The 23006-nt window shown below is 42.9% G+C and overlaps 1 protein-coding gene across 7 annotated transcripts in view; it reads right to left on the reverse strand.

The window, feature by feature from the left end:
* Window positions 1–23006, reverse strand: part of ACACB (acetyl-CoA carboxylase beta) — a 1528264-nt gene that overhangs the window by 109385 nt on the left and 1395873 nt on the right. For all 7 annotated transcript variants that reach the window (XM_069214760.1, XM_069214756.1, XM_069214757.1 and 4 more), the window contains one exon: window positions 9486–9640. In XM_069214760.1, the coding sequence (XP_069070861.1) occupies window positions 9486–9640 (155 nt within the window). The remainder of the gene's footprint in view (window positions 1–9485; window positions 9641–23006) is intronic.

Raw genomic sequence — 23006 nt, forward strand, 5'->3', positions numbered from 1 at the left:
TTGGGTGAGTCGTTGAGGATCCTGTGGTTAGAGCATACACTAAAAAGATAATTACCTAAGATAAGTAACTGGTTAAACTGATGGATACTTCTAACCACAGATTCCTCACATTTATGATAGATACCAAAGCAGTACCCTCCCAGGTGATGGGTCTGTGGAATGGCTCAGATCAGAAGTCCTGTAAGACCAAATGGAAAAGTGTCCCTCCCAACGGACATGGCTATCGAGGATTAACACCTTGAGGACATTTTACTACCATGTCCAAGATAGGCAGTCGATGTCCCAATGCCATGACCCTGATGGAATGGGTCCTCAAGCCCTCTAGAGGTTGCTTCTTGGCCACTGAGCAACACATTTTTATGCAGAAGACTACTGATCTAGAGATAGTTCTTATCTGCACTGCATTATCCTTCTTTGCTTCTGTGAACTCCACAAAGAGCAGATTGTCTACCCAGTGACCTCTGGTACGCTGAAGGTTCTTGTGTGATCCAAGCAATGTACCTTCTATTCCTCCCTGGTTGGATGAGATGGAGCAAAGACCAACTTATGAGTGATAGACTGTCCGACTTGAAATGGTGTCATGATTTCTGGTAGGAATGCTGCCTTATTCTGAGCATCAGTTTGTATTGGAAGAAGTTGATATATGGGTGCTGGATAGAGAGGTCTTACAATATACCAGTGCGATGAGCTGAAGTTGTCGCTATGAGGAAAGCTGTCCTCAGGGTTAAGAGATGTAGACAACAACTAAGCATCTGCTCAAATGGGGTGCACATCAAGAGTGTTAGGACAAAATTAAGATCCCATAGTAGCATCACAAGGTGTGTCAGAGAAAAAAGGTGGGTTACCATCACAATAGGTGAGCTGAATAAAAATGGTTGATCAAGTAGCCAGGGTAAGGCCAAAAGGACCGACAAGTAAACTTTATCAGTAGTTACAGCAAGTCATTGCTGTGCTACAGACGGAACAAACACCACCTTGGATAACTCTGCTTGTAAAAGTTGGATGTGCTGTGGAGTACACCTAACGACAAACTGTTTGTGGTGTCCAGCATGGATGGTTTTAATGGATGTACGACTAGCTGCCAAACAAGTTACTTAACTTTGTTAATTTTCTTTCTGGTACAGACTCTGTATAACTGCAGAATTCTCAACTTCTGAATATTCCACAGCCATTAGTCTGGAAACCTTTAAACAGCACCTCTGTGTGCCAGCAGGTGGCGCTGTGTGGCTCTGTACTGACAGCCGTCTGCTCAGAAATTATGTGTGGGGCCTATATAGGTGCCACTCCCACCCGCTGACAGCTGCTTTCAAGAATGTCTGCCCCCCACATCCCTGCAGCAGAGCCCAAATAACAAACTGGCTTTGACCAGGGTGCACATTCCTAGACTTGGGATCTTATTAATGGTAAAACCCAATTCACAGAACAGGGAGAATGGGATGGTCGGTGAAGAATCTGTTGTTAGATAGTCTCTACCAGAACGAGCGTTTTGTAAGGTAAGTAACTTTTTCGTCTGCTACAGATATCCAAACGCAGAATCCTCACCTTTTGAATTGATACCAGAGCAGTATCCATTAGGAGGTGGGTGTGTGAATCAGCTTGAACAAAAAAGTCCTGTAGGATATAGAGGGTGAAATGCCCTTTTCAGTGAACCCGGCTGCCCAGACAGTAGTGCTTTGTGAACGTATGAAGTGACACCCACTTAGCCATCTGGCAGATGTTTAGGAAAGGAAATTTACATGCCAATACAGTGGTAGCAGCTTTGGCCTTGGTGGAATGAGCCTGCATTCCTTCCAGAGGCTGGTTTTTGCCCAATGCATAGCAGCTCCTGAAGCAGTGTACAATCCAATGGGAGATGATCCTCTTCTGCATGGCCTTGCCTTTTTTTCACCTCTGTGAACCCCACAAAGAGTGGATCATCCTCCCAGTATTCGTGAGTCCAATCAATGTATAAGCTCAGTGCTCTTTTATGGTCCACACAATGGAGTCCCTCCTCATCCTTAGAGGGGTGAGGAGGATGATGGTTTAGCCAACATGGAACAGTGTCACAACTTTTGGTAAAAAGGATGCTTATATTCACAGAACCAGTTTGTCTTGGAAGAATGCAGTGTAAGACGAGCGTACATCTCAGAATAATAAGCCGTCACTGAATCCAGTGATAGATTTATTGATAAATGCACACAGAGGGCACCTTAGAAGTGTCCCCTGAAAACCTACCAGCTACCAGTGTGCTGGCTGACTGGTCCTGACCAGTTCAGTCACCACAGATGCGTTTCTGGTCCCCCAAGGTGAGAGTCAGCGGTCTTGAGGGCCAGAGACGAAAGCCTGCACTGTGTGGGGGGTCTTATCACCTCAACCAGGCAGGATGGACATTCCAGAGCAGGAAGCTTCAAAAGGTCTAGTTGCCTTTGTAATGCGACCTAGGTCTCTCTAGGTGTTGCAGATAACCAAACCCCCCTGTCCTGATCCCACTTCTGGTGGAAGCACAGGTGGGAAAATTAGTTGAATTAGGAGGAGTACCCACTTCATGCCAGTCCCAACCCCTAAGGTGGATGAGATTAAGTGGACACTACTTTTTAAATGACTCCATTTTGCTTGGAAAGAATTAGGCCACTAGGGGTATGTTTATGCCTACTTCCCAGGATGAGTGTTCATAAGAAAGGTGAAATCACCCTAAAGGGGGTCAGCCCATTGGCTACTGCCTGGCACTCCCTGTAATGCTCCTACATTGAATATTTAGGTGGCACAACTTGGATCCTGACGACCTACGAGGACAAAGGAAAGTTGCATGCCCACAGGAGAAGAAAAGAAGAAGCAGCTGACCACGCCGGACTGGCTGCTGACCTCAAAGAACTCTGCTTAAGAAGCCAACTTGTCAAGCTTCAATAAAGACTTAAGTCTCCTTTGAGCAGCAGACATGCTCTGCAAGAAGAAACTCCAAGAAAAACAAACTGCAATTGTGGGGACCCCAAAGACCCAACACCTGTAGTAACCACTGCACCCAACGCCCAACGTCCACAACCCGAGATGAATCCAACCAATGCTGCCAAGGCGGGTCCCAAGATGCCCAGAGACTGAGTCCAGGGTAGTCCCACCCGAGACACCTGCTGAATCTGCATGCAGGCCCCCACTCTCCTACAGGCTTGTGGTGAGAGGAAACCCGTCACCTCCAGCAACCACTAAACCCGTTGTCCCTGACCCCATCTGAGGAGGATCACTGGTGCCAACACCATCTCCCCGCTTTTAAGAGCTAGAGTCCACCGTAGGTCCACCCCTGCCGGACTCCCCGACAACGCCTGCAGCCTCTACACACCAGACTGCAAGTGCTCCCAGCCGAGAAAACCCGACACCTAAAGGCACCTCTGCATCCACGCCCCTGAGCACAGAAGAAGATCAAAGGTGCACCTACATCCCCAAGCACCCCGAGTGTACCTCCTCCCTGCATGTTGTCCCTGACTGGCTTCCTAGCAGGAACCTGCAGACTGTTTGTCATGAGGTCCAACTCCCAGAGAGATTCATTGCGTACCAGACACCTTACTGCACCTATGCATCCAGCCGCCCCAGTGCCGCCCAGTGTGACCTGTTGCTGTGGTTCTGATCAGTGCCCAGTACTTACCTTTGCTCCCTGAGCTTGACCTCGTAAGTCGTTAACCTTGTGTTTGCTGAACATTGTTTTTCCTCTATAGGATGACATTGAGAGAAAATGCACTGTTGATTTCTGAAACTGAAACATATTTATGCTTAAAAGTCTACTTACTTGATTACGAAGTTCTTGGGTTTGAAACATATGAAAAGAATTGTTATTTTTCTAAAATGGTTTCGAATTCGTTCTTTGAGTGTGTGTCTCATTTATTGTCTCTCGGAGTACAACAAATGCTTAGCACTCCCCTCTGATAAGCCTAACTGCCTGCACACACTACCACAAAATAGAGAATTAGTCCTATCTACATTTGCTTCTGCAAAACCAGTTGGGAATCCACTGGAATCTCTGCACAGTGTACTTCATTTTAGTACACTATATAGAAAGCCAGCTTCCTACACCTGAGATCGCTGATCTCCACATCTCCCAGGTGGCTGCCCCAATCCACCATCGGTCACCACTGTCAACTCTGGGTGGGGCAGGGAGAGGGGTCTCCTCTGACATGTGGACGTGGTCAGAGAGGTCCTCTTGATGTTAGGTGCATGAGATTTCAGATCCCACTGCAGAGACGGCATATGCCACATGCCAAGCTTAAACGCAGGATGCAGTATGCCATTAGTCCTAATAGCCTCGGAGTCAAACTCACTGAAATCCAGGACTGAGGCTGAAAGATTAGGATCACAGCCTGAATGTCCTGCCTAAAGGCACGAAACCGAACAGTGTCAAGAATAGTGCTATTGAAGGGGAGTGTCTGAGTAGGAATCATGTGTGACTCTGGCACTTGATAGGGAAACCAAAGACGACAAGATGCTCACCAGAGCCTGGAGGTGGTTGACGAGTGCAAAGGGAGAGCCTACCAACAACAGCCAGTGGTTGAGGTAGGGAAAGACAGCAACCCCCTGACCTTGTTTCTACCAACACCCTCACTTTCGTGAACACTTGTGGGGAGCTGGTGAGACCAAAGGGGAGCACAGCAAACTGAAAATGCTCCTGTCACGCCAATAAACGTAGGTAGCCCCGATTGGCTGGAAGGACTGGTACATCGAAATAGGCGTCCTACAGGTCCAATGCCTCCATATGGTCCCCAGGGTCAAGGGAAGTCAAGACTGGAGCAACTGCTAGCATCTTGAATTGTTCCTTCCAGAGAATGGCATTGAAAGGGCACAGATCTAAAATAGGGTGATGGACTCTGTCCTTTGGGACCAGAAAGTAGAAGGAATAATAACCACGTCTCAAGTCTGGCTCAGGCACCCTCTGAAAAGCCCCTTTGGCCAAGGGGGCTTGCACTTCTTGCCATAAGATGGCTAGATAGTCCTCTATCAGTCGGTCCAGAGTCAGTGAAAGGTGTGGCAGAGTGGCTATGAAGGGTAAAGTGTATCCCTCCTGGATAATCTGAATAACCAATCTGTCCGATGTTATGGTCGACAACCCAGGAATAATCATTGGATCCTGCCTCCAACCTGGAGGCTGCGCTCCACTAAGTGCAAAAAGAACACATGCTGGACGGAATGCTGAACAATACAAACATTCACCCCAGTCACAAATATCTGGGTTTAATCCATCGTTTTTTTGCTCACCACACCACCCCAGTTTGGGCCCAGCCATATGCAAATCAGTCTTGACCCTGTTCCCCATGGGAACAGTCCAGCCCAAACAGCCAAGCCAGGTCCTCCCTGGACTGGAAACAAGCATCCTAGGACCGGTTTCAGGGTATTACCAGTCATCAGCCAGGCTAGCTTGAATCCAGTGGCACAGTAAGCACGGGACCCAGGTCTGGGCATACCCTTCCCACTCAGGGCCACAAATGCAAAAAGAACAGATGATGGACGGAATGCTGAACAATGCAAACATTCACCCCCAGTCACAAAGATCTGGGTTTAATCCATCGTTCCGGATTCAAAGCGGACGCCAGGGAATTTTAAGGTAAGGAATCTGCAGCTAGAAGTCTCTATCAGATGATCTGGGTGTAATCCATCGTTTTTTTGCTCACCACCCCACCCCAGTTTGGACCCAGCCATATGCAAATCAGTCTTGACCATGTTCACTGGGGTGATGTGGCAAGCAAAATAACGATGGATTAAACCCAGATCTGTGACTAGGGGTGAGTGTTCGAAAAGTTTCAACACTCCGTTTATCATTTTATTGATATTGCCTTGTGCTCAACTAAGGGAACACTACGAAGGTATGGCAGGTGGGTCCTTGGGGGGCTGGGGCTGAAGGCTGACTGGCTCATTCACTCCGACTGTGGGGTTGTTGGGTGCCGCAGCTTCGGATGGGATACTGCTGGGCAACTTGATGAGGCTGAAGCAGCTGTCAGTATGGGGTGCCTTTTCCGAAAACTCAAAAGGAACTGTATGGCTGATGTAGCTAGCGAAGTAGGACAGATAAGCCCAGGGGGCGTGCTCTTAAACTGCTCTCCTTGAACTGCTCCAGAGTGGAATCTACCTTGCACCCAAAGAGAAGAGTCTCGTAAAAGGACATATCCAAAAGGGACGACTGGAAACCTACTGACTGCAGCCATGAGTGGCGGTGAATGGTGACACTGGTGCCAATCGTACACCCAATGGAATCAGTGGTATCCAAGCCACAACAAATTGTGAATTTGCCTGTGTCACGACTGTCCTGTATAGCTTAGGTAAGGACAGGCAAGCTTGTCTTCAGGGACACCCGGAGGCCTTGAGTGACTGAATCCCAGAGAGTGTGGGAAAAGTGGTCTAGCAGATAGGAGGGTGGGGGGCATTTGGTAAAGAATTTGGGTTTGTTCAAATGGTAGAAGCCGGCAATATCTGCTTTCAGGAGAAGTGTGCTGAGACAAAAATGCAGGGTAGTCCAGGACTGGTCGATGTCATCTCTCAATCTGGTGACTCATGGGGGGGCGGGAGGGGGTGGGTGTAAGGGGACACAGCAAAGTTTAAATTAGGCCCCTAGGACAGTTATCAGTGAGTGCCCCATTAAGAGGTAGTGAGATCTCAGTAGCAGTTTGCCCGGCTGGAGAACTTCAGTCGAGATATGGGCTTTGACTTCTAAGGTGGGGAGCTGGAAGTCAAGAACTTTGGTCGCCCTCTGCATGATCACCACAAATGAAGCACTCTCTTTATTGGCATGACCTGGTGGAGTGACAAGGCTAGAGTCAGCAGAGGTGTCAAAGTCCCTGACCTCCAAGTGGTCACCAAACCAATGTTACTGATGGAGGGGTCGGCCAATTTCATCACATGCATCATAATCGTTGATGGAATCTGTACTAAACAAGGAATGCAGTGTATTGGCTCTTCCTTGTGGAGGTGGGACATCAAGCGGTGCAGGTTGTGGTTCGATGGAAACCAGGAGTGGCCTTGGTCCAGGCTGTGGCAGCACTGACGGAAGCCTGACAGCACAGTCCGGCATCAATGAAGTTGACGTAGGCATTGATGCAACAGGAATTGGTGTGGAGCATGGAGCCAAAGCCGGAATCAGCACAGAAGGCGGAGTAGGTAAAGTAGCCAGGAGGCCCAATAGAGGTTCCAGGGCAATCCCTCTGGAGATTTCTTAGATGGCCGACCTCTCAGCTGAGGGAGACAGAAGTGCTTCAAGGAGTAGGAGCATGGCCCCATGGAACTTATGGATCTGCCTCTGTGTCGCAGACGGCTCCAGGAATTTGCACTATGCTGGAACAAGCTGCAGGATTGGCCCAGAAGTCAACAGGCTTTGGGAGTGAGATTGAGAAGAATGGTGATGCCATTGCTCCTTCTCAGGAGAACGAATGCAGGAAGGGGCAGACTCCTGCTTGGATTTTTTTAATGCTTTTTTCTTTAACTTACCTGAAGATTTGGAGCATTACTACTATCTACCTCTGGATTGACTCCTGCAAATTCTGGACAGGGAACAGGACTGAAACCCACTTCTGGACTTGGATCGAACTGGAGGAGGAGTTTTCTGGTGCTTGGTGATGTAGAGTTTTGCCTCGAGGTCCTTATGGTTTTTGGGTTCATGGGCCCACAGTCACTGCAGGCCTTAAAGCCGTCACTCGACCCCAGGCATCATAGGAAAACGTGACAAGGATGTCACAGATATCTGTTTGTGACAGTCCTTACAATATATAAACACTGTTGTCTTAGGAGGTGACATATCCCTTCTACACTATAAACTTGTGAGGTAAAAGAGGTCTCAAAGACATAAAAGATAAGGTGGGAAGGTTGGAGGCAACATTGCCTCCTTGCAGTGTCACTGAAGGACTCAGGAATTCGGGTTGGATTGGGACGAGCTGAGAGATTGACTCCACGTTTAGGAGTATCCATCACAAAGTACTCCATCATGCAGATAATCCCTCTCAGGGCGAACGTAACTGAGTGATAGGCTGGTGAGCGAGGAGTTGGGCAGAATCAAATAAAATTTTCTTTGAGTGTTTTCACTTCATGCCATAGTGTGAATGGATCTTTTGCATTTTTAAAATATTTTATTTCAGACAAAGGAGCTCTGGAGCTTGTTCAGGACCATTTTCGGAGAGGCTTCAGTTTGCTGACTGTATAATTTGGCTTCTGGTTCCCAGATTAGGTGCAGGTGGCTCTCCAAGACATTGTATTTGGACCCAAAAAGCACAGAGAGTGTGATGTAGGAGGATTACAAAGTTGGAGTGCAGGTCAATCAAAGGTCTGTGACACAACTTGCAAAACCTAAAGCATGAAATAGTGGGAACTAGCCTCGCCTGTATGGCTGGTACTCATAAAAGGCCTTTTCGCAAAACCTGAAAAATACTGATGTTAACATCATACAGGGACACTAGATACCGGTGATGCTGCATAGCAGAGCCATTTTTCTAGATTGTTAAGCACTTGATGAATCGGTTGCAAATATAGAATTTGTAGGAGCTACTATATATACTATATATTCGAGGAAGTGGATTATTTGCCTTTCAACAAACAAGCATCTAAAGGAAATCAATTACTGTCACATTGCCAGCATCCACCCAAAGTGTAAAGCTTTTTTGATGACTTTGATACCACTGGCACAATAACAGGTGGTGTTTAATGGATTAAAAATGCTACAGGCATTTAGTGGCAGTTACCATCACTTTATCTAGCTAGAACCTCCTCTAGAGAACCTCTCCTTTTTGGAGCTCCAGGAGGAAGCCCTTGCTTGGTTAATTCACAAGGTGTCTGCAGGTCTACAGAGACTTTGGCTTAATAGGAGGATGCAGAAGCATTTATTTTTTTAGTCTGTAAAACTGCTTTAAGTTAAACTCCCCACAAACAACTAGGTGACATTTTCATTACAACTCTGCAAATATGTAGGATTACTTGGCATCAATGTATTTTCAGTTGATCTTATTGGCACAGAAGCCACATGGATAAACAACTGAACCAACTATCTTGAGAGCTGGGACAATACAATCAGGGTGATTTTCAGCAAGAAAGATAATTCCTATCAGAAAGCCACAACACAAGAATAAAAATGGGTTCCGAGCTGTAAGAGCTGAAACTTCAAATGCACACTCAAGAAACTAAAATAGTGTCTGAAATAGGGGCGGCATAGCTGTCATGTTCAAAAGAGGCTTTTTTGTGCAGCATCCTGCTAAATGAACATGTCATATTAAACAAGGGGTTAAGGTACACAAATATGTGGATTACAGTACAGATAAACACCAGAAGTAACCAGGCATAATAAAGATCTTCAGTCTGCAGAAATATATTGGGCTCATTGAGGTTCAGGGAGAAACACGGTAATAAAACCATTTCTGAAGCAGGTAAACAACTTAAATGCATGTACTGAATTAACGGAACTGAAATTAATTATGTGACCACTCAAGCAAAAAGATCGAATTTCAAAAAGCTTCAGTAATACTTTAAACAACTATTTAACATTTGTACTCAACTGTAATGACTCCCTTTTCCTGCATTCTTCCTGGTGTATCGTGCAAATCAGCAAAGTGTACAGCCACCTGGTGGTATATCGGCAGTAGGAGTTCTTCTCGAGATTTTAGCTGACTTTCCAGTCTTTTACATTCATCTTCGGGCAGCTCTGGTGTGCCTAGATTTCCAAAACACAATCAAATGTTGAGTCACTATCATTTATTGACAGGCATTCGGCATAACCCAACACATTCAAGAAGGTTGAAGGTCAAGATGAAACATCCAATAAAGAAAGAATGACTAGTTGATGTTCAAGTTAAAGAATACATTTACTGATTTTAACTATAATTGCCACAAAAAAATAAGCCATTGATCTAAGTGATCAGGTTGTTGGCCTATATCATTGGACAAAAATAGTTATGCCCGTAATCTGCACTGGATGGCATTCATATTAGTTGAGATCTATCACTGTAAAAGGGCTTAAGCTTTTTTTGCAGTATGTATTGAGCTTTAACTTTGTGGCTATGTATTTCTTAATGAAACCACGCTCCAAGTGGAAAAGAGCAATATGCTTCAGTGATGGACTACTTTAACTAAATACTAACAAAAGATGTTGTGGGAAGAATACTTGAGTAAATCTGGTTTAAAGAGCTTATTAAAAAAATCTATATAAACATATGATAATGTTATTGATTGGGAACTATCATTAAAATTAAATGGGCAAGATTGGGCATTGAAAGTCGTATGCTATGTAGTCCTGAATGTTCTGTGTGTGTCTAATTGGATATTGATGTGGTACAAATGTCTTTGGGTAATGGATCCTCAGGCTTTCTTCACTAAGCTTACAGAAGAAATGGAAGACAGACATTAGCTGAAGGGAGGTGCTGTTTTTGTTAGGAGGCACAACCATCATATTATTACATGTCCTGCTCAATTGTCCAAAATGTTTAAATGACATTAATTTTTCCTTTGTCCTCTTTTTTCAGAATGCAGGACCTTCGATAATTCTGAATCACTGCATTTTTTTTGTCAGGCAGGTATGCTGAGAGGGTGTGCACCTTAGTGGTTACTTACCTTCGGTAAATGCCTTAGCTGGAAGACAGGATCGAGCCGCAGATTCCTTACTTTAGAATCTTCCCCAGGTACCAACCTGGATCCAAAAACATTTTCTACAGTACGTCTGTGCATCGGCAGAGGGCATTGCGTGACTCCGTATCGACGTCCCCCCCCCCAAAGTGATGTCAGTGGAGTCCAATTAAATACCTTGCTGAAGCACCAACATTAGTTTCTTCTGCATCTATTTTCTGCTTTCAAAACGTGGAGCCACAATAGAAACTGCTGACTGAAACAGTGCACTTTGAACAAAAGACACCTTTGTGTCAAATAATCACCAAATTCTCAATTTTAGGTGTTGATTTCCATAATGTAATCTTCTGAGACAAAAGAGGAATTAAATTTGCAGATCAAGGAGGATGGGAGGGTTGTTAAGGAATCTGTGGCTAGATCCTGTTCGTTTGATAGAGACATCTAGCCACAGATTCTAAAGTAAGGAATCAGATACCAAAGCATAGTAACCCAGAGGAGGGACTGCGATTTGAGACCCTCAAAAAAAAGTCTTTTAGTACCACAAAACCAGTCTAGAACAAGGGAAAAAAAACACACAATCATAATAACCAAGGAGAGTAAAAAATACTCTACAACATCAAAACCTGTGGAAGTAATACAGGTAAATAAGCCCAAAAAACATGACAGCGTGGAAATAAGCTCATCCATGTTAGTATGTCAACTGTATATCAGAAGCGACCTGACATTGAAAAACTTATTTCCAGAAGAAAACGGATCACTACAGGAGAAATAGACTATGCACTCGAAATAATACCTATGAGGAAGAACATTCTTGTTTGTAAAAGAACTGTGCAAAAAAAAAAAAAAAACAGTAATAAATGGCCATAAAAACGTTAACAACATGGATTGGGAACTATCATTAAAATTAAATGGGCAAGATTGGGCATTGAAAGTCGTATGCTATGTAGTCCTGAATGTTCTGTGTGTGTCTAATTGGATATTGATGTGGTACAAATGTCTTTGGGTAATGGATCCTCAGGCTTTCTTCACTAAGCTTACAGAAGAAATGGAAGACAGACATTAGCTGAAGGGAGGTGCTGTTTTTGTTAGGAGGCACAACCATCATATTATTACATGTCCTGCTCAATTGTCCAAAATGTTTAAATGACATTAATTTTTCCTTTGTCCTCTTTTTTCAGAATGCAGGACCTTCGATAATTCTGAATCACTGCATTTTTTTTGTCAGGCAGGTATGCTGAGAGGGTGTGCACCTTAGTGGTTACTTACCTTCGGTAAATGCCTTAGCTGGAAGACAGGATCGAGCCGCAGATTCCTTACTTTAGAATCTTCCCCAGGTACCAACCTGGATCCAAAAACATTTTCTACAGTACGTCTGTGCATCGGCAGAGGGCATTGCGTGACTCCGTATCGACGTCCCCCCCCCCAAAGTGATGTCAGTGGAGTCCAATTAAATACCTTGCTGAAGCACCAACATTAGTTTCTTCTGCATCTATTTTCTGCTTTCAAAACGTGGAGCCACAATAGAAACTGCTGACTGAAACAGTGCACTTTGAACAAAAGACACCTTTGTGTCAAATAATCACCAAATTCTCAATTTTAGGTGTTGATTTCCATAATGTAATCTTCTGAGACAAAAGAGGAATTCAATTTGCAGATCAAGGAGGATGGGAGGGTTGTTAAGGAATCTGTGGCTAGATCCTGTTCGTTTGATAGAGACATCTAGCCACAGATTCTAAAGTAAGGAATCAGATACCAAAGCATAGTAACCCAGAGGAGGGACTGCGGTTTGAGACCCTAAAAAAAAAGTCTTTTAGTACCACAAAACCAGTCTAGAACAAGGGAAAAAAAACACACAATCATAATAACCAAGGAGAGTAAAAAATACTCTACAACATCAAAACCTGTGGAAGTAATACAGGTAAATAAGCCCAAAAAACATGACAGCGTGGAAATAAGCTCATCCATGTTAGTATGTCAACTGTATATCAGAAGCGACCTAACATTGAAAAACTTCTTTCCAGAAGAAAACGGATCACTACAGGAGAAATAGACTATGCACTCGAAATAATACCTATGAGGAAGAACATTCTTGTTTGTAAAAGAACTGTGCAAAAAAAAAAAAAAAACAGTAATAAATGGCCATAAAAACGTTAACAACATGGATATATTATCACCCATGATCGATATCATAAAAATTATGTTCTTAGAACAAAACTGGTCTAAAGTGATGCAAAAAGACTGGCAATTATAAGAATGTAGGTGAGCCCTAACATATTTACAACTAAAGACTCCTGAACGGAATGACCGATAAGGAGTCAAAAACAATCAAAAACATGGAAAAAAGAAAATCCCTGTTAATTTGACCAGTCAGTGTTATAGGCGAAGCAACAAAATTGAACATTAAGATCTTTGCACCCTTAATGGGTTGGGAACCCATGCACAAAAACCCCGCCAATACTGTGGAAAGGACCACAGTAATGTCATCATAAAGACCATGAAAACATAAATAAGAAACACTACACATGCCAGTAGGACAGTATTACCAAATGAGGCAGTGAAAATAAAACTATTTGCTCTTATATGTAGACTGAAACCGCATGTTCTACCCTGCTGGAACACAGAGCAGCATAACATGGCATTATACAGAACCTCTTACCATGTAAAGGTATATCCTAACTAGACCTACATTATAAGACACACATAAAATGTTTATCTTTTGCACAGAATACATACAATTGCCCTTGTTAAAAAAAAAAGTTGAAGACAACAATAGTAACCATTTGGGATATTATTACACTTTTCCCTCAGGAAAAGTAATAGATATAATGAAAACATCTTCAAGATATTCTTAATATTTCCACTGACAGGAGTGAAACAAACCAACACCTATGTAGTATCAATTATAATATATATATATATATATATATATATATATATATATATATATATATATATATATGGAAAATGGTACTTACCCAGTGTACATCTGTTTGTGGCATGTTCTGCTGCAGATTCACATGCTGTGCATTAGTCCACCATCTAGTGTTGGGCTCGCAGTGTTACAAGTTGTTTTTCTTCGAAGAGGTATTTTCGAGTCACGGGATCGAGTGACTCCTCCTCTTTGGTTCCATTGCGCATGGGCATCGACTCCATTGTTAGACTGTTTTCCCGCAGAGGGTAAAGGAAGGAGTGATAGAGTATATAGGTATAAAGTAAGAGATGTCCATGCAAATGTAAATGTATCTACATATGTACAAATATTTGTAACTTAAACGACTACAGGCTTCCGCGGAGGCGGGAGGGTGCATGTGAATCTGCAGCAGAACATGCCACGAACAGATGTACACTGGGTAAGTGACATTTTCCGTTCAATGGCATGTGTAGCTTCAGATACACATGCTGTGCATAGACTACAAAGCACTTTGTCCTCCTATAAATTAGAGGTGGTCAGCCTGTTGGAGTTGTTTAGACTAACATTCTTAGAACATCGTTCGTGATAATACGTCTACACAGTAGTGTTTAGTGAATGTATGTGGTGTTGACCATGTAGCTGCTCAAAATATTTCAGCCATTGGTATATTCCCTAAAAAAGCCATTGTTGCACCTTTTTTCCTTGTAGAGTGTGCTTTAGGAGTAACTAAAAGCTGTCTTTTTGCTTTAATATAGAATGTTTGGATGCACCTTACGATCCATCGTGCTAACCCTTGTTTTGATATAGGATTGCCTGTATGTGGTTTTTGGAAAGTTACAAATAGCTGTTTAGTCTTTCTAAACAGTTTAGTTCTGTCTATATAGTACATTAAAGCTCTTTTGATGTCTAATGTACGTAGAGCTCTTTCTGCCATAGAATCTGGCTGTGGGAAGAAGACTGGCAGTTCCACTGTTTGATTTATATGAAATGGTGATACAACTTTTGGTAGAAATTTTGGATTTGTTCTTAGTACAACCTTATGTTTGTGCACTTGGAAGAAAGGTTCTTCAAGAGTAAAGGCTTGGATTTCACTTACTCTTCTTATAGAAGTAATTGCCACTAGGAAGGCAACTTTCCTTGTTAGAAATTGAATTTGGCACGAGTGCATAGGCTCAAATGGTGGTCCCATAAGTCTTGAAAGCACTATATTTAGATTCCAAGAAAGAACTGGTGGTGTTCTGGTTGGAATGGTGTGTTTTAAACCTTCCATGAAAGCTTTAATGACAGGAACTCTAAATAAAGAACACTCTTGTATATTTTGTAAATATGCTGAAATTGCAGTAAGATAAAAAATTTTAAGAGAATGCTAAATTTTCTTTTTGTAAATGAAGTAAATAACATACAATATCTTGTATTGGTGATGTAAGAGGGTCCATATTTTTGGATTTACAGTAATATACAAATCTTTTCCATTTGTTTGCATAGCACTGTCTAGTAGTGGGTTTTCTTGCTTGCTTAATAACTTCCATACATTCTGATGGGAGTTGTGAATATCCAAACTCTATGACCTCAGGAGCAAAATTGCTAGATTGAGTGCATTGGGATTTGGATGCCTGATTTGGCCTCTGTTTTGTGTCAAAAGATCTGGAATGGATGGGAGTTTGGAGTGTGGTACTACCGACAGATCTAATAATGTTGTGTACCACGGTTGACGTGCCCATGTTGGTGCTATGAGTATCATGTTGAGTGAAGTTTGACGCAACTTGTTGACTAGAAACCGAAGGAGTGGGAGAGTGGGGGTAAAGCATATGCAAATATCCCTGACCAATTGATCCATAGAGCATTGCCCTTGGATAGGGGATGTGGGTGTCTGGACGTAAAGTGTTGGCATTTCCTGTTTTCGCTTGTTGCGAACAGGTCTATGTTTGGTGTTCCCCACTTTTGAAAGTATTTTTGAAGTACTTGAGGATGAATCTCCCATTCGTGAGCTTGTTGGTGATTTCTGATGAGGATATCTGCCAACTGATTATCCATCCCTGGAATGTATTATGCTAATAGATGAATAATTTGGTTGTGGATTGCCCATGTCCAAATTTTTTGGGCTAGAAGGGACAGTTGGGATGAATGTGTCCCTCCCTGTTTGTTGAGATAATACATTGTTGTCATGTTGTCTGTTTTGATAAGAACATTCTTCTGTGTGAGAAGAGGTTGAAAAGCTTTGATACTAGAAACAAAGCTGATAACTCCAAGTGGTTTATATGTAGCTGTTTGTGTTTGACATCCCATTGCCCTTGAATGTTGTGATTGTTTAGGTGAGATCCCCAGTCATTGATGCATCTGTTGTAATTATGGTCTGAGGCACAGGGTCTTGAAATGGCCGCCCTTTTTTTTTTTTTAAAGATTTGTGGAATTCCACCACTGAAGGGACATGTATGTTTGGCGATCTATCAACACTAGATCTTGGAGTTGACCGTGTGCCTGTGACCATTGTCGTGCAAGGCACTGTTGTAAGGGCCGCATGTTTAGTCTTGCGTGTGGATCAATTGCAATACATGATGCCATCATTCCTAAAATTTTCATGACAAATCGGACAGTGTATTGTTAATTTGTTTGTATTTGTGATTATATTTTGGAAAGCTTGTATCCTTTGTGTATCTGGATATGCCAGAGCTTGTTGAGTATTTAGTATTGCACCCAAATACTGTTGTATTTGTGCTGGTTGAAGGTGTGTTTTTTTTGTAGTTTATTGAGAAGCCTAGTGTGTGTAAGTTTTGTATTACATAAAAGCGTATGATTTTGGCATTGTGTATGACTGCTTGATTTTATTAGCTAATCGTCTAGATATCGAAAGACATGTATATGTTGTCTTCTTAGGTAGGCTGCCACTACTGCCAAGCACTTTGTGAATACCCTTGGCGCTGTTGTTATTCCAAAGGGAAACGCTTTGAGTTGGTAGTGTTTTCCCTGAATGACAAACCTGAGGTATTTTCTGTGTGCAGAATGGATGGGTTTGTAAAAAATATGCATCTTTGAGGTCTAAGGCTGTCATGAAAACTTGTTTTTGTAGTAGTGGGATGACATCCTGTAAAGTTACCATGTGAAAATGTTCTGACAGGATGTCAAGATTGAGGGGCCTGAGGTCTAATATTGGCCTGAGGGTGCCAACTTTTTTGGGAATTAGAAAGTATAGTGAAGAAACTCCTGTTCCTATCTGAGACTGTGGAACCAATTCTATTGCTTGTTTGATTAGCAGAGGTTGGACCTCTTCTTGTAACAGAACTGTGAGTTCTGTGGATAGTTTGTGTAACCGTGGTGGAATATTTGGAGGAGTGTTTATCAATTCTAGGCAATAGCCATTGCGGATAACTGATAGCACCCAGTTGTCTGTGGTAATATTTTGCCAATTTGTGTGGAACTGTTGCAGTCTTCCCCCACAGGAGGTGTGTGGAGTGGAAGGGAATGAGGGAAGTCACTGTTTTGGGTGCTGTGGAGGCTGCTTAGAGGCCTGCAATTTCCTCTATTTTGGGGTATTGCCCTCTATATGTGCCTCTAAAACTACCCACATTGGTATTGCGGTTGGTAGGTGGGCTTTGTCTGGGAGGATGATGCCTCTGAGGGCTGTGCTCTGAAACCACCTTGAAACTGAGGTTTAAGACATGACCCCCTATATGGTGCAGAGTAGAGTGCACCCATTGCCTTTGATGTATGGGAATGGGATCAGTGTCATAAAGATCCCATTGATCAACATTGTCCTGTTGGGAATCATATGAATGAGTGGGTGAATGCATTGGTGTAGGGCTGGTAGGAGGAGAGGACTGAGGAGGAGGTGGTGGTCCTTCTGCTTTGGCACTTTAGCTGGAGGCTGCATAGTGTCACATTCCTTCTGAAAAGCTAGCTTCCTCTTTGTTTTTGAAGGAGGTGGTGTAAGAATTCTTCCTGTTTCTTTATGAATGTGGATCCTGGATTGCCTTTCATCCATCATTTCTAGAATTGGTTCTACCTCTAACTCGTCTTCAGAGGTTTTGTGGCTTTAAGTCTTTTTGACATGTTCCTCTGTGTATGTTGGTCTTTTTGGCTCAGAAACGTGTTTTTTCAGGATCGAAAAAGATGAGGACGATGAAGGTTTTGGCTCAGGAACTGGCTTTTTTATTTTCGACTCCGAAAATTGATGACTACTGAAGTCGGAAACTGAGCTTTTTGTTGTCACCGAGGTTTGCGGAGGCGTGGCCTTTTTCGGTGCCGAACTTGGAGGTCGCTCACCGACAGTCTTTTTTCGGGCTGAGCCATGAGCCATGGCTTTCCGGCAGTGGCATACCTAAGGCCTTTTGTTTTTTCTTTTGTGAGGGTGCAGTGGCAGACGTACTCACATGTTGTCCTGCTGTGACTGGTCTGTCTTCCTCTGATTCCTGCTCCGACTCCGAATCTCGAACTGAGACTGCTGTCTGCATCAATTCTTACCCTTCGACGTTGAGATGTTCCCAGCTCTAAGAGTCTTTTTCGATCAGAGGGATTGACAGGCCTTGCAGTTTTCTTCCCGATGGTTGCAAACCAGATGCTGGTCTGTGTACGGGTACTTCGCGTGGCACAGAGGACAGAATTGGAACGGAGTCCGATCCATGATGTTTTCCACACGGTCGGCCCAAATACGCTGAGTTGGGCGCCAACACCCCAAAGGGCGAACAAAGTTGTTTTCCCGACGGTAATGCTGTGTCGATGGAAGAAGATGAACCTGATCGATACAATACCGACGAAAAGAGAGTTTTACAAAGTTTTCCAAATCGAAATCTCGGAGCGCAAGGAAACACGTCCGAACCTGACGGCGGAAAGAAAATAATCTAACAATGGAGTCGATGCCTATGTGCAATGGAACCGAAGAGGAGGAGTCACTCGATCCCGTGACTCGAAAAGACTTCTTCGAAGAAAAACAACTTGTAACTCTGAGCCCAACACTAGATGGTGGACAAATGCACAGCATGTGTATCTGCAGCTACACATGCCATCGAATATATATATATTTTCTTGTTTACGTGGACTATTTTTTATTTTTTAACTGAATAAAACACCAACACTGTAAAAGGGGCCTTGGTAGAGTAGCAGAAATCAAGGTCAGTATATGACTTTTATAATGAATAAGACCCATCTACTGAGGAACTAGGAAGGGTATCAATGATGAAACAACTGAAAATTTACAAGATTCTGAAATAAAAATAATTTGTCCTGTTTTGATTAATGTATGCCATGACAACACATTTGGAAGTGTGAACTCAACTTACAACAAGAACAGTAATGTAAGCTAAAACTGTAGTGCCTATGTAAGGTAAGGTATCAATAATTAACCTCATCAAAAATAACATATGAATATCTTCGCAGAGAAGAAGTACCGCCGTTCAAAAGGGTAAAAAATGAAAGAAAAGAACGCAGTCTTGAATGCAAGTGCAAAAACGTATTACAACTCCTAGAATCCATATATTATTTAGTCTACACAAGAGACTGAACATAATCTACAAAGAGATACAGCTCTATGAAGACCATTATCAACTGACAAAGGTAAAAAAAAAAAAAAAAAAAATGTTCAAAGAACATGGGAACACTATAGAAAAGTCTACATTAAAATGCAGGAAATACGTAAACTCTGATGAGTATCTAATATGAACTGTTTAAGACCAAAACAAGGGAAGTCTTAAAGTCCTCAAGAAGATACTCCTACTTATAAAGTATCCAATCTCCAAAAATTAGAAGATCTGATATTATCATATCATTGGTAAAAGTAAATGTACACATCAATTACTGTACATCAAACTTATTTGACAGCATAAAAAAGACTTAGTAAACAAAAAACCCTTAGTGCTGGAGAATCCTTATAAGAAAGCTCTCTCAACAGAGAATAAACAATATACTGTTACTCCCGAAGAGTTGGTAATATTTTCAGTTCCCTATAAAGCATACAAGTATATTCCATAATTTCACAAGTTAGAAAAAATAACTCTCTGTAGAAGGAGCAAATCTGTACCCTCCACTGAAGGCTTAATAGCTCACAATCCCATATTGTGTATATTACATAAATGCTCTCCAGCATACTAGCAAATACTCAAATACTCCACATTACAGTATGGTATATACCATAAAGGTAACAACTCTTAAGCATAATCTTTTCTTCACAGAGTAAAGTAAACAATATCACCTTGATTCAGGTGTAGTAAAACATGATAACCCGTTTTCTATTGACAGTCATTAAGTAGAAAGTCATTGCTTTACATCAAGTAATGATGATAAAGATAGAAGCCTTGAACATCAAGCATGAAAAGCTCCATTGGGATTTTAGGAATTTGTACCTGCATAGCACAACCCACCAGCCGTTCCAATGAGGATGTAACAAACAAACAAATATATATCTGAAAAAAAACCTGACTGTCTTCTAAATTTTAAGAGCAAGTAATACTACTGAAGTTATAAACTAGCCGGAGCAAAGCTAATTCTGTGCTCCACCCCTACCATCAATGCTGAATGAGCCTGAGCACCAAATAAACTGGCACCATCAAATGGCATGTCAATCAATGTAGACTGGACTGACTCTGAAAACCCTGAGGTACGTAACCAGGCATGGTGACGTAGTGCAAATGAGAAAGCCATAGCTCGACCCACAGTCAGTGGTGTCAATGCCACAGTGAATCCTTAATTTAGTTGCATGCTGTCCGTCCTGAACCATAAGAGTAATAGTACTCCTGAAGCCTTCCGGAAGTGAAGGTAAAATGTTTGCTAAAGTCACATAAATAATGAGAGAAACGTCCAAGAACACAGGATGTGTCCACAGAGCGTACAGCAAAACTCCTGGACACTCTATCAGATGTAACATGTGGGAGAGACTACATATCATGGAAAGGTAAAGCAGCCTGTGCCACAAAACTGCGATGAGTGGGATGTCTTAATAGGCTGGGTAGTTCACCAGGGGCAGGTCGGTGCCTAAGGTATATAGCCCAATCAACATGAACACCTGTATAAGGCTTAACCCAAGCTCCTAACAAGACATCATGTAGCGCCTTGCTGTAAGGAAGCACTGGTTCAACCCCTGTATGACTGATAGAGAACCTCAATTAGGAGATCTGAATTCAATTCCACTGAAGGAAGAGCCAGATCCAACACTTCAGCAACCCTTTTTAGCATGTCTGCAAAGGAGGAGTTCAACTCCGTAGTAAGTTCAGGGGGTGAAAGTAGATCTGAGGCTGGAGAAAAATCCAAGCCACTAGCTGTAACTAGGTCAATTAGCCAGCTGTTGTGAGGGTCTGCTTCTTTACCGCCTTTCCACCATGTCCCTCAGTAGGACCAACACAAGGAAATTCTTTTGGAGTAAGGCATGACTGGCACCGCCCCTGACTTCGACAAGGTGACTTGATTGGCACTGCCAGTGGAGTCTACAAAGTCTTCTGACTGGATACTGGCGCTGAATGTGGAACACCGAAGAGTTGTGCACCGGTGCCGTAACGGCTTTGTCAACTGACATTGAAGGCCTAACTGAAGCCGAGGGCAACCCGCTGAGGTGGATACAGTCAAGGCACTTTGTGCCTCTTTGGGACCCATAGGCACTCCAGAGAGAAGGGAATTACCAAAGACAGCATAAAGGAAAGATAAATATTCACACATCTGGTCTAGAGTTGCCTCATCTCCTGGAAAAGAGGGCAGACGCGGAAGAGACTCGGACCCCTTCTCCTCAACCGAGGAATGACAGGCAGTCGTATGCGGTGAAGTTGGTAACTTTTGTCACTTTGACCAATTTGAAGACTTATCTTTGGATGTCAATGGAGAATGCCGTCCACGAGAACGACTCCTTGAACGGTGCTGTGAACAGACATCAGTGTGAGAAGGAGACCTCATTTGAAAGAAAGACCAAGATGGTAGAAGCTTCATTCAACGCTCTCGTAGAGCTTTGGGGCAAAGGTGCTGACGGGAGCCGCACTTGTCCGTAACATGGTGCTCACCCAGGCACCACATGAAAACGGAATGGGAGTCCACAGCCGACATTTGGCGTCCACAGGACCCGCAGGGTTTAAAACACAAAGACATAGAAAGCAGTTTAATACAACAAAAACATCGAAGTACAATAAACAACGGCCCCAGCAACCATAATCGGATCTGCATTGGAAGCGTGGGGAAAAAAAGGAACTGAGGGAGTTATATGGACTCCGCTGACGTCACACCCGGTGGACGACGTTGACACGGAGTGGTGAGACATCCTCTATCGCGCGCAGACGTACTATGAAAAAAGTTTCCAGATCCAGGTTAGCACCTGGGGAAGATTCTAACGTAAGGAATCTGCTGCTAGATGTCTCTATCAGATGGTACTGTACATGTTACAGCATTAGAGATCAATAAATTGTATTTTTTTACTTTATAAATGGTGGCTAATATTAGCATCTTTTACATTTGGTAATGAGAGCAAGCCATTAGCAATCCCAGTTACGATCCTTAATGGAGTCATAATTCCTGAGTTGATGGCAAAAAAATATCACACAATTTTTAACTTAGTAGATCTAAGTGTAAGGAGAGTCAGCAATGTTTAACACATTTGTATGTATGCACATTATAGACAGCCAGACCACCAAGAAATTTTAGTACTGCATATATTTATTTTTGTATTGAGAACAAATTACTTGTGATTTTAATTATCACCCTTTCCTCCAAGTAAAGGTTATGAAGAACAGGTTACGTACCTGCTGTAACAGACTTTCTTAGGAAGTGCATAACAGAGTTTGATACAAGAGATTATCCGATTTAACAAGATCATCTTTTGCATTACTTTCCTTTTTTTTTGCCTTAAAGAAACCTACAAAAAGCTGATCATGCAAGTGATGGTCTATTAAGAGGTCAATGTTAACGCTTAGAACTCTTTTAGGGTCAAGTCAATTTAATTTCTCCTCCTCTCTCTAGGAGAGAGTTGGGGCAAAAGCACTAAATGATTGATTGACCAACGTGAACAGGAGTTACAACTTTTGGTAGTGTGGTCGTCCTGGTCCTCAGTACCAATTTTTTGGGAAAGAAGTTGGTAAAGGTCAATTGCACCAACTGTGCCTGTAATACTCCTACTCAATGTAATTACAATAATTAAGACAAGTTTTAGAGTTAAGACTATTTAGGAAAAGCTGTACATTTGCTTGAAAAGCATGTATATGAAGAATATAAGGATTGTTAAAACCAAGTTCAGGTCGCAATGGGGCATAACAAATGAGGAACGTGTGAGTCAAACCTTTATGAAATGCATGACAACAAAGGTTTTAAAACACTCTGGGGGTCATTCTGACTTAGGCGGGCGGCGGAGGCCGCCCGCCAAAGTCCAGCCGGCAGAATACCGCTGCGCGGTCAAAAGACCGCCGCGGTAATTCTGAGTTTCCCGCTGGGCTGGCGGGCGACCGCCAGAAGGCCGCCCGCCAGCCCAGCGGGAAACACCCTTCCATGAGGATGCCGGCTCCGAATGGAGCCGGCGGAGTGGAAGGGGTGCGACGGGTGCAGTTGCACCCGTCGCGATTTTCAGTGTCTGCGTGGCAGACACTGAAAA

This window comes from Pleurodeles waltl, chromosome 11 (assembly GCF_031143425.1).
Source record: "Pleurodeles waltl isolate 20211129_DDA chromosome 11, aPleWal1.hap1.20221129, whole genome shotgun sequence".
NCBI lineage: Eukaryota > Metazoa > Chordata > Amphibia > Caudata > Salamandridae > Pleurodeles > Pleurodeles waltl.